General features: G+C 44.3%; 1 protein-coding gene across 2 annotated transcripts in view; it reads left to right on the top strand.

Moving 5' to 3' along the window:
• Positions 1–11,652, top strand: part of BNIPL (BCL2/adenovirus E1B 19kD interacting protein like) — a 13,635-nt gene extending 1,983 nt beyond the window's left edge. The window contains exons 2-11 of one of the 2 annotated variants that reach the window (XM_008584426.1): positions 711–716; positions 4,527–4,616; positions 4,812–4,876; positions 5,110–5,334; positions 7,656–7,838; positions 8,137–8,239; positions 8,398–8,529; positions 9,403–9,489; positions 9,673–9,771; positions 11,052–11,652. In XM_008584426.1, the coding sequence (XP_008582648.1) occupies positions 711–716; positions 4,527–4,616; positions 4,812–4,876; positions 5,110–5,334; positions 7,656–7,838; positions 8,137–8,239; positions 8,398–8,529; positions 9,403–9,489; positions 9,673–9,771; positions 11,052–11,088 (1,027 nt within the window). In that variant the 3' untranslated portion in view covers positions 11,089–11,652. Of the gene's footprint in view, positions 1–710; positions 717–2,787; positions 3,280–3,624; positions 4,617–4,811; positions 4,877–5,109; positions 5,335–7,655; positions 7,839–8,136; positions 8,240–8,397; positions 8,530–9,402; positions 9,490–9,672; positions 9,772–11,051 lie in introns of those variants that run through there. The other variant, XM_008584418.1, reaches the window with a different exon arrangement.
• Positions 11,653–11,682: the final 30 nt, after the last annotated feature.

Raw genomic sequence — 11,682 nt, 5'->3', positions numbered from 1 at the left:
GCACTCTACCGAGTGAGCCACAGGCCAGCCCAGTATGGCAATTTTAAAAAGTGTTCTCTATAAAGAAAACCTTTCACTTAGAAGTCTTGGCTTTTTGCTACACTAAGTAATATATTACTTCCTTGTTATTGTCTCCTTTTTAGATCTGTGGAATCCTGGAACACTCCCACTCTCCATCCCTGAAGCTGACCCCTGCCCCAAGCACCCACCCTAACCTCCAAGCCTATCTTCAAGGCAACACCCAGGTCTCTCGAAAGAAACTTCTGCCTCTGCTCCAGGAAGCCCTGTCAGCATATTTTGACTCCACAAAGATTCCTTCAGGGCAGCCTGAGACAGTGGGTATATCCAGGGAGCAGGTAGACAAGGATTTGGACAGGGCGAGTAACTCCCTAATTTCTCGACTGAGTCAAGATGAGGAGGACCCTCCACTGCCCCCCACACCCATGAACAGCTTGGTGGATGAGTGCCCTCTGGATCAGGGGCTGCCTAAGCTCTCAGCTGAGGCCATCTTTGAGAAGTGCAGTCAGATCTCGTTGTCACAGTGTACCACTGCATCTGTGTCAAAGAAGTAACTGTTGGGAGGGGAGGGGACAGAGGGCGGGGTTGCTCGACCCATCTCAAATGCATGTTTTGATATGTTCTGGAGATTTAGCAATTCTGTCTTCATTGCTCCAGGGTGTGGTATACTGTTCTTATAAAACTGGGAGGAGAATGAAGTGAAAGAAAGCAGCTGCTTTAAGAATGGCTTTCTACCTTTTCCCCCCAATCTCTGCCAATCAGACATTTTATTATTTAAATCTTCACTGACTTTCCTTTATTTCATTTGCCATGGGTACAGGGTGATACACCCACAGTCCCAGCAGATTGAGACAAAAAGAATGTAGACCCCAAAAGTACCCTTGGTTAGGATCTTGAACAGAACCAATATCTGTCTTGGAACGATGTATTCATTGATTATCTCTGTGTATTCATTTATTCACTTATTCATTTAAGTATTTATTGAATACCTGCTTCAAGCTAGATAGAAAAGAGAGCATACTTTGGAAAGTCTTATTCAGTTTTCAGCCTTCAACAGGTTTCCAGCTTCATGCCTCTTCTTTCTGCCCCTGGGTAGGTGATGGTGTTTGATTCAGAGAGGATGAATTTCTTTCTTTCTTTTTATTTTTTTTTAAAGATGACCGGTAAGGGGATCTTAACCCTTAACTTGGTGTTATCAGCATCACACTCTCCCAAGTGAGCCACGGGCCAGCCCTAGACATCTATGAATTTCTGTTCTGAGCTTATTGTGACTGTTTTAGGTCTTGTATGAGGCAGATAGGAGGCCATTATCTTCTGTCCTGATCAGGTAGCCTGGTTCTCTTGTTTCTTTAGATCCCTCCATCCCAGAGCCACAGGAACCCTGAAGAGACTCTGAAGACCCCTTGTTCTTGAGAGTTCAGGAGGCACTCAAGAAGGCCTTAAGACCTCGTAGGCACTCTGCCCAAAAGATAGCAGAACTGGAATGAGAGCCCTGGGTCTGTGTCCCTTCCCTTAGTGGGTTTATCCATTTCTTGTTCATATCTGTCTCTCCTTGCTCATTTTGAAAGGAAGCATGGAGTTCTAATACTGACTGCCATAAACGGTGTGTCTTTTGGCAAGACACTTCACTACTCTAGGTCTCATTTTCCCCATCTGTAAAACAGGGTTTGAACCAGATGTTCCCTGGTGATCTGTGATCTGCCTCTTGCTGCCATTCTTTCTCTCTTCTGCTTCTCTGTGTTTTTCTTTTGTTTTCCCTGGGAATGCTCAGGGTCACTGGATTGTCTGTATTTATGTGTGACTGTACCAAGGGACTCATGTAGCATATACAGGGGTATGATTCATACTAACATGACCCAGCAAAAAGCTCCTTCCCACCATCTTGTTTTGCATGTGTAGAGTCTCCCTTTTTTCTTCAGACTAACCTGATCCCCCTTTTCCTACCCCACAGATCTATTCCATGTACATTGCCAACAGTTTCACTGAACAGTGGGGTTTGTGGTAGTTTTGGCATGACATCTTCCAGTATGAGGGGGACAGTCTGACTTCATTTTGAGAGTATGATGTCTGTAGTCATTTGGAAGGTAAAAATTGTTGTGTGATCACTGAACCAAAGGAATTTATGTTTTGTAACTTGGGTACTTTATTTTGAATTTTTTAAAAAGTATTAAAATACATTTTTCCTGTTTGGGGTCTTATTGTCTCTTTTTACAACTATGATCAAACTTTTCCCTCTCATAATTGTTTCAGCCTCCTAAAGAGTCTCCTGCTGGGCTGGCCACTTAGCTCAGTCAGTTAGAGCATAGCCTTATAACACCAAGTTTAAGGGTTCGGATCCCCATCCCAGCCAGCCACAAAAACAAAACAAAAATTCATCTTCCTTCTTCCTACTATACTTAATGTCTTCTTTCTGTTGACTCCTTCTGGGAATAAGAAGCAGTAGGCTTCTGTCTCCCCTTATCCTCAGCCTTTCCTTTATGTTTCTTCTCTCAGAACTCTCCTAATAAATACAAGTTGACCCTTGAACAAAGCAAGGGTTAGGGTGCTGACCCTAAATTCCTGATGAAAATTTGCATATAACTTTTGACTCCCTAAAAAAAACTTGACTACTAATAGCCTACTGTTAACCAGAAGCTTTACTGATAACATAAACAGTTAACACATATTTTGTATGTTATATGTATTATATACTGTATTCTTAAAGTAACCTAGAGAAAAGAAAATGTTATAAAGAAAATCATAAAGAAGAGAAAATATATTTACAGTGCTGTATGTATATTTATTGAAAAAAATCCACATGTAAGTAGACCTGCACAGCTCAAAGCCCTGTTGTTCAAGAGTCAGCGGTACTTCTGTTGTTCCAGTTTTGCTTATGCTTGAAAACTAGGCCCAAGGTAGTCTTACAACCAAAATAGTTTCTGCTTTTGCTTTTTTTTTTTTTTTTTTTTTTAAAGAGCAGCTTCCAGAAGGTTATATGGGGTCTGGAAAGGAGAACAAATTGCTTTCCTAGACTCACCCAAGACTAGCCACCACAGAAAATGCACTCTTCTCCCCAAAACCCGCCCCCACACAGGAGGCAGGGTTTTTCTTTTGGACAAACCTGCTCCTTGGGAGGGAAGGTGGCAAAACCTGTTTGAAAATGAAGTTGCCTCCCTTCCACACCTCTCCTCCTCAGAGGCAAGAGCAACAACAGTTGAGACAAAAAAGAGTAAAGAAGTGTTGAGGGCTGTGACACCCAGCTCCCTAAACTGTTTAAGGAAGGTAACAGTTTTTTTTTTTTTTTTTTTTTTTTTTTAAAGAGCAGCTTCCAGAAGGTTATATGGGGTCTGGAAAGGAGAACAAATTGCTTTCCTAGACTCACCCAAGACTAGCCACCACAGAAAATGCACTCTTCTCCCCAAAACCCGCCCCCACACAGGAGGCAGGGTTTTTCTTTTGGACAAACCTGCTCCTTGGGAGGGAAGGTGGCAAAACCTGTTTGAAAATGAAGTTGCCTCCCTTCCACACCTCTCCTCCTCAGAGGCAAGAGCAACAACAGTTGAGACAAAAAAGAGTAAAGAAGTGTTGAGGGCTGTGACACCCAGCTCCCTAAACTGTTTAAGGAAGGTAACAGGAAGACGTGAAGATGGGAACTATACAAGAGGCAGGAAAAAAGACATTAAATCTTGGGTAAGTACGATCTTGGCTCACTTGATTGGAAATGCAGTGAATAAATAGTCTTGAGAAACTTTCCCACCATCCAGCTCTTCTTACCAGGTCAAATCTCGGGTTTCTTAGGGAGACAAGACTAAGGGTGAATTTGCTGAGGAGGAATGGGGGTGGCTTTAGGTAGGAAATGTCAGTATGGTATGGAACTGGGGAACAGACGATTCCAGGATAATTCTCTGGTTAAAAAAAAATAATAAAAGAAGTTTCTATATTTTGTGTTTGATAAATCTGACCATGTTGTTTTTTTCCTGACCCCCACCCTCCAGAATGGCCATCAGGAAAGCTGACTCAGAACTCAGTTTAGGCCCAGGTTTTCCTTCCTGGCAAATCTCTTTCTCCTTATCTTCTTCCTCCACCCCGCCACTCATGCCATGTTTTTTTGTAGCCACTCCCCAGCATGGTGGAGGAAAGGCAGGCCTGACTCGGTGTTATCTGTCCCAATTTTACCCAGTGGTAGTTGGGCGGGTCTGTCTAGGTTCCAGCCAATTGTAATGGGGGACATCTCTCACTCCTGCTTTGTAGGTGGAGCAAGTGCCATTGAGGTAAATATGATGAGCTTTACATTCCATCTTCCCTCTGCTCCTAAACCCTACAGTAGGTAATCTGCTTCTAGCAAGGGGTGAAGGTGGGAGAAACATCTGTATAGGAGACAAGAGGTCTGAATTGTTTTTAAGGCCTGCCCTCTACTCCGTACCTTAATTACTGTTCTTTATTCTGTTTCCTACTTCACCGTCCAGTTCCCTTAAGATACTGCCTAGGTTGTCTCATGACAATCTTTCTTTCATGATACTCTATCTTAGGGAAAAAGCAGAAGAAGCAGAACTAGGAGCAACCCTGAGTGTTGGGGGACTGGAGCTGAAGGAGGAATGGCAGGATGAAGAATTCCCTAGGTAAGGAAGAGTGAGAGAGGCTGGGAGAAGGAAGGGATGGTCACAAATGGAGGGCAGGGATGGCAAATCAGGATTTATGGGAAGAAGAAAGCAGAGGTGATAAAATCTTGGTAAGGAAGGAGAACTGATAAATTGATATCTGGCTTGATGTCGTTAACCTATATCTCTGCTCCCTTTTAATCTTTTCCTATCTAGATTGCTTCCTGAGGAGGCTGGCCCTTCTGAAGATCCTGAAGACCCTAAAAGAGATTCACAGGCAGGTAGGTAAAGTAGAAACTGGGCCTCAAGTTCCTGATGCTAGTCCAGTGAAGTCTATGCCACCCCATCCCTTTGTATTCCCTCTTCCCCTTTTCCCAAATGTCCCCTGTATCAGTCCCTTCTTCAGAGTTCATCCCATATCATCACTTCCATGTACAGGAATTCCAACCATCTCCACACCCCCAAAAGATACATATCTTTCTGTTTTTCTTTTTTTCTCTTCCTCCAACCCTAGGTACCCCCAGTACATTAGCCCTGTGTGGCCAGCGCCCCATGCGTAAGCGTCTTTCTGCCCCAGAGTTGCGGTTGAATCTGATTGAGGGGTCTGAAGACAATGGAGCTTCTCCCTGCCACTCTGCACCTTCCTCTCCTGATGGCAGTTCTGACCTGGAGGTAGACGAATTGGAGACACCCTCAGACTCAGAGCAGCTGGACAGTGGACATGAATTTGATTGGGAAGGTAGGAAACAAACCTGAGGACAGAGCTAGTAGAAGTAGAAGCCAATGTTAAAAGAAGCTCAGGGGGCCAGCCTGTGGCTCACTTGGGAGAGTGCGGTGCTGATAACACCAAGGCCATGGGTTCGGATCCCATATAGGGATGGCCGGTTTGCTCACTGGGTGAGCGTGGTGCTGACAACACCAAGTCAAGGGTTAAGATCCCCTTACCGGTCATCTTTTTAAAAAAAAAAAAAGTTCAGGGGCCAGCCCGGTGGCGCACTGGAGAGTGCGCCGCTTGGGGGCGTGGCAGCGCTCCTGCCGAGGGTTCGGATCCCATGTGGAGACTGGTTCCCGCTCACTGGCTGAGCGCGGTGCGGGCGTGACACCGAGGGTTGCGATCCTGTTGCGGTCCCTGGTGCGGGCGCGACGCCGAGGGTTGCGATCCCGTTACCGGTCAGTAAAAAAGACAAAAACGAAAAAAAAAAAAAAAAGTTCAGGATCGATTTAATGGGAACAAAGTTAGAAGTAATAAGGTGGGGACTAAGGAAAGACCAGCAAAATTCATTTCCTCAGAATGAAAAAGTAGAGCACATAGGTCCAATGTGAGAGTAGTCAGGTGGGATAAGGAGCAGGGGGCTTTGTTTATAAAAAACCTTTTTTTTTTTTTTTTTTTTGTACTGGCCAGTACATATTAAAAAAAAAAAAAAACTTTATTGAATGCCTGTTATCATTGACCTAGAACTGGGATTATAAAGATGAATAACAGAGGCCCCACCCTCAGGGAATTCTCTGTTTAGTAGGAAGTAAACATACATACAAATAACTGCAGTTAAAGTTTATGATCTTCATGTGTACAGGGTAGAGTATGAGCAGGGAGAAGGAAAATGTCAGTTCTGCCTGAGAGATGTGAGGAAAGACTTCACAGAGGAGGTGATTCTTAGCTGTATTGAAAGCTGAAGCTGATGTTTATCAAGTAGTTGGAAAGAGGACATTCCAGATGGAAGAAGGAACTCAAGCAATACCATGGCACGTTGGGAAATTCTAAGTATGAACCATTCAGGGCTGGGAGGTGAGGAGAGAATGACAGAAGATAGTGCTGGGTTAAGTAGGCAAAGGTCAAATTATAGAGGGCCCTTCCTGCCATACTAAGGAGTTTACATTTTATCCTGTAAGCAATGAGGAGTCATAGAAAGGGAGTAACGTGATCAAACTTAATCATTCTGAAAAAACTGGAAACAACCGTCAGTAGAGTATTAATTCTATTATGGTAATCCATAAAATATAATACTAAATATTATGCAACTATTTTTTAAGATGAAGCAGCTCTTTCTATTGTTATGGAAAGATCACACAGAATGGTGGCTATAGTATATCATCATTTGAGTAAAAAAGGTAGAAGGTAGAGGAGAAAAGATAGCTTGTTCTAGCAATGTTGTAGAGGGTGGAGTGGAGGAAAAGAGACTAGAGGCAGAAAGAGCAATGAGGAGGCTAATACTAAGCATAGGTGAGAAGTGCTAAGAACCCAAAACAGGACAGTAATTGTGGAAAAGATGATAAAAGAATATGAGGGCTGGCCGGGTAGCTCAGATGGTTAGAGCACAGTGTTGTAACAGCAAGGCAAGGGGTTTGGATTTCCGTGCTGGCCAGCTGCCAAAACAAAACAAAAAAGCAAGCAACAACAATAAGAACAACAATAAAAAGAATATAATGGAGGTAGATGGAAGAGGATCTGGGGTCCAGCTGGTTTGGGGGCTGATAGAGAAGAAAATGTTTCAGATGATACATAGTTTTCTGTCTCAGGGAGCTAGATGGATGAGGTCATTCATCAAGATAGGAAACAGGGGGGAGAGTATGAAGAGAATGATTTTGAGTTCCACTTTGAGTCTGGTGACTTGATAGCAGGTAGACACAAACTAGAGATGTCCATTCTAGGCATTTAGGGATATAGATCTGGAGTTAGAAGTCTGGGTTAGTCAGACAAATCCGGGAGTCATCACCTTACTCATGGTAACTGAAGCCATGGGAATAGATGAGCTCACCCAGGGGAAAGCATGTAAAGAAAGAAATAGAGAATCTGTAATAAAACTGATACTGGTAAGGGCCATAGATCTGCCATAGTGCAAGGTCACCCCAAGGCCATCATCTAGTAAAAAGGTGAGGATAATGAGTCACAGGAGGAAGAAACCAGCAAGGAGTTGGGTTGATTGGATAAACTAGGGCTAGAGAGTCAAGGAAAAAATTGAATGAGAAGTTGGAGTAATAAACTCTAGGAATCTGGGGAAGTTACAAGATACAAAGGTGGGAAATCTGCCTTATTGATTCTTCCTCATTCCTTCCTTTTAGATGAGCTGCCCCAGGCAGAAGGTCTGGGAGCCAGTGAGGCAGCTGAAAGGCTGGGCCGGGGTTGTGTGTGGGATGTGGCTGGAGAAGACGGTCATCGCTGGAGAGTGTTCCGAACGGGACAGCGGGAGCAGCGAGTGGACATGACTGTCATCGAGCCTTATAAGAAAGTCTTATCTCATGGAGGTAATGGCTTACACAAGTGGAGGAGTAATAACTGTGGCTTCTTAAATAAAATGCCTAGGCTGGAGACTCAGTTATTGGGTTCAGAATCCTTCTTGTAGGGCTAGTCAGTTAGCTCTGTTGGTTAAAGTGTGATGTTATAACACCAAGGTCAAGGGTTCGGATCCCCAAACTGGCCAGCTGCCCCCCCAAAAAAATCCTTCTTTTAACTTCCAGAGGCCCTCAGAGTCCCTCAACTTAAACATATGTACTGTCAATACATATTTGTTGACTGAATTAATTTTCCCCTTATCCTCCCCAGGTTACCATGGTGATGGCCTCAATGCTGTTATCCTCTTTGCTTCCTGTTACCTACCCAGAAGCAGCATCCCCAACTACACCTATGTCATGGAACACTTGTTTAGGTCCGATGTAAGGCCTGAAGGGCTACAGGGAGGGCGTTAGTGGGGAACAGTGAAGAACCCCTTCCAAGATCGGTAGCTGATCAGAGAGTCTACAATAATGTTCCTCACACTCCACACAACCCCCAACACATACCTTCCCTGCAATTTCATCACCTCAGGTATATGGTGGGAACTCTGGAGCTGCTGGTAGCTGAAAATTATTTGCTTGTTCACTTGAGTGGAGGCACAAGCAGGGCGCAAGTTCCACCTCTGAGCTGGATGCGCCAGTGTTACCGTACCCTGGATCGGAGGTGAGACCCTAGGACAAGAGGGCTATAACTCCATTTTATTTTTTTCTTTTCTCTTTTTTAATTAATTATTCTTATCTTTTTCTCTTTCATCTTTTTGTTCTTTCTTCTTTTAGTCCCTTCCTCTTTTCTTTGTCCCTCTAAACCCCTTTTTAAGCATCTTTTGTCTTCTGTCCTCTCTTGGAGTCAGAGAAATCTAGTTTCAGATCTTGCCTTTACCATTTCATCTACTAGCTGTACGATTTTGGACAAATCACTTAACCTTTCAAGACCTCACTTTACTTATCTGTAAAATGGCAATGATAATACCTTTGCCACTGAGTATTTGTGAAAATCACGTAAATTCAAGTGGCATATTGCCTGACACATAGAAGGCACTCTTCCTTTTCTCCCAGTCTTGCCACATCTCCATTATCTTCTTTTCTTCTCTGCCTTCATCCCTGACCTATATGTCCTTTTTTCTCATTTGTTTCCCCCATCTTCCCTTTGCTCACTTTTCTCTTTCTTCTTGCCCCTTTTCCTTTTTTTCTCCTTACTGGTCTTCTTCCACCTGGAGTTTTATAAAAAGCCCTGGTCATGGAGGGATGGAGAAGTGTGCAAGAGGAGCATACATGACGGCAGGGCCCAGGAGGGAAATTGAGTAGAAACCAGGCTGAAGGATTCTGAAAGGAGAGTTCCTGAAAATGAGAAGCATGGTGGGATAAATAGATGGGTAGAGCTGAGATTGCAGCTAAAGGAATGTGGATTAGACCCAACTGCCAGAGAAACCTAGAAATTAGAGAAGTGAAGGAAGTTACAATACAGAAGATAGCTCCACCTGATCCTCAGGCATGAAGGTGGAAGAAGAAATAAGGATGATCTCATATTCTTCTTCAGGCTCCGGAAAAACCTGCGAGCCCTGGTGGTTGTCCATGCCACGTGGTATGTGAAGGCATTTCTGGCACTGCTTCGGCCCTTCATCAGGTACTAACTTTGGGGACAAGGACTCCCTTCCCCTTTTTCCAATTTTCAAAATCAAGATTATGAAGATCTTGCCCCACCCTGACTCCTAGCCTTAACCACCCTACTCGCTACATTTCCTCTTGAAAGGGTCACTAGGAACCCTCCTCCAGTACAAAACACACTTGGTTTATCCTCTCTTTTCAGTTCCAAGTTCACACGAAAGATCCGTTTTCTGGATAGCCTGAGGGAGTTGGCCCAACTAATCTCCCTGGATCAAGTCCACATCCCTGAAGTTGTCAGACAGTGAGTCCTATGCTTAAGGATAACGGTTTGGGGTAGGATGTGTAAAGCCATTTTCTTATTTATTTATTTTTTCCTATTTTTAAAAGATGAGCGGTAAGGGGATCTTAACCCTTGACTTGGTGTTGTCAGCACCACGGTCAACCAGTGAGCTAACTGGCCATCCCTATATAGGGATCCAAACCTGTGGCCTTGGTGTTATCAGCACCACATTCTCCCGAGTGAGCCACGGGCCAGCCCCGTAAAGCCATTTTCTTAATGCCATGGGGGAGACACAAAAGAACTAAAAGATAGAAGCCCTGCTTCTACATGCTTTAATGTATCTGGGAATAGTGCATACACCCAGAGAAGAAATTAAGGACATGTATTAGTCTGCCTCTGTTGCTTATAACAAAATACCTGGAACTGGGTAATTTGTAAGAAAATGAAGTTTATTGCTTACAGTTTCAGAGGCTGGGGAGTCTAAAGTCCGGGGAACACATCTGGTGGGGTGAGCAATGCAGGGTGCCGTATAGTGAGAATGGCGTAGCAGAGAGAGCTAACTCCTCACTCATCCTTTTAAAGCCCTCAGAACCATACCCGTGACCACCATTAATCAATGGATCAATCCATTTATTGAGCATGGTCTTCACAATCTAACCAACTCTTCAAGGCCCCACTTTTCTTTTTTTTTTTTTAAAAAGATGACCGGTAAGGGGATCTCAGCCCTTAGCTTGGTGTTGTCAGCACCACGCTCAGCCAGTGAGCAAACCGGCCATCCCTGTATAGGATCCGAACCCGTGGCCTTGGTGTTATCAGCACCGCACTCTACCGAGTGAGCCACGGGCCGGCCTAAGGCCCCACTTTTCAATTACCGTAACAGGATTTCCCCACCCTCTTAACACCATCATAGCAGAGTTTAAGTTTCTAATACATGGAATTTGGGGGACACAATTCAGTCCAAGGCAGGACATTACCGCATCCAACAAGAACAGGTGAAAAAACTATACATTGAAGTGCGGGAGGCATCGACGAATCAGGGAATAATCACAGCTCAGAGATTAGAGATTCAGACCTGCCCTAGAAATTAGGAAGAGACATGTTAGCAGTGAATAGATTAGATCCAGTGGGGGAGAGGGTGTTAGGTAGTAAAGGATGCTGAATGATGACTCAGCACCCAGTCTTCTAGTTCTTTCAATTCACCTGGCTTCTCTTGCCAAACCAGTGAGTAAAACCTAAGTCCTGCCCCTGAACCACTTCTCTCTCTTTCTCTCTCTCTCTCTCTCTCCATCCCTCCCTCCTAGGCTGGACCAGGATCTTCAGGGCTCCAGAGGAACTTAGTACAGGACTGGATAAAGGGCCTTAGAACCAAGCAAGATAGCAATCTGCCTACACCCTAATTTCTGAAACATTTGCTTTGTAAATCATCCTATCCTCAATCCCACTACCATTGGATCTTCACTTCTCAATGGGATGTCATCCCTCCCATGACCCTGCCTTCAGCAGGGCTTTGAGGTTGGGAACCTGATCTACCGAGTGACTTCTTTTTCAGCTGTTGGGGTTGAAGGCTCAGTGTAGTGGCGTTTTGTATGAGAAAGGCAGAGCTCTGGGTTTTAATCCTGCTTTAGCTGTAGAACGTTGAGCAAATAACTTCTCTTTAGGTCTCATTTTCCCCTCTGTTATTGAAGGGACTGCGATCCTTTCCACCTTGGGTATCCTAGCGGGGGGTGGGTGGTGGGTGGGAGGGGCTTGACTTACTACAACCAGCCTGCCTGCTGGGAGCCCCTTCTAAGTCATGTCTGCTGGCTGTGAACCTGGGAAGGAGTGCTGTCAAAACCTGTATTTTTGGCCCTCTTTAGTAAATTCAGATTTGTAGTGGCTAATAAACTGCAATGAGAGATTTAAGTTCTGTGCCAAGGAAGTGAGCTACTTTCC

Source organism: Galeopterus variegatus, unplaced genomic scaffold, assembly GCF_000696425.1.
Source record: "Galeopterus variegatus unplaced genomic scaffold, G_variegatus-3.0.2 Scaffold103, whole genome shotgun sequence".
Classification (NCBI taxonomy): Eukaryota; Metazoa; Chordata; class Mammalia; order Dermoptera; family Cynocephalidae; genus Galeopterus; species Galeopterus variegatus.
The sequence above is the reverse complement of the archived record's forward strand: the minus strand, read 5'-3'. Positions and strand labels throughout refer to the sequence as shown.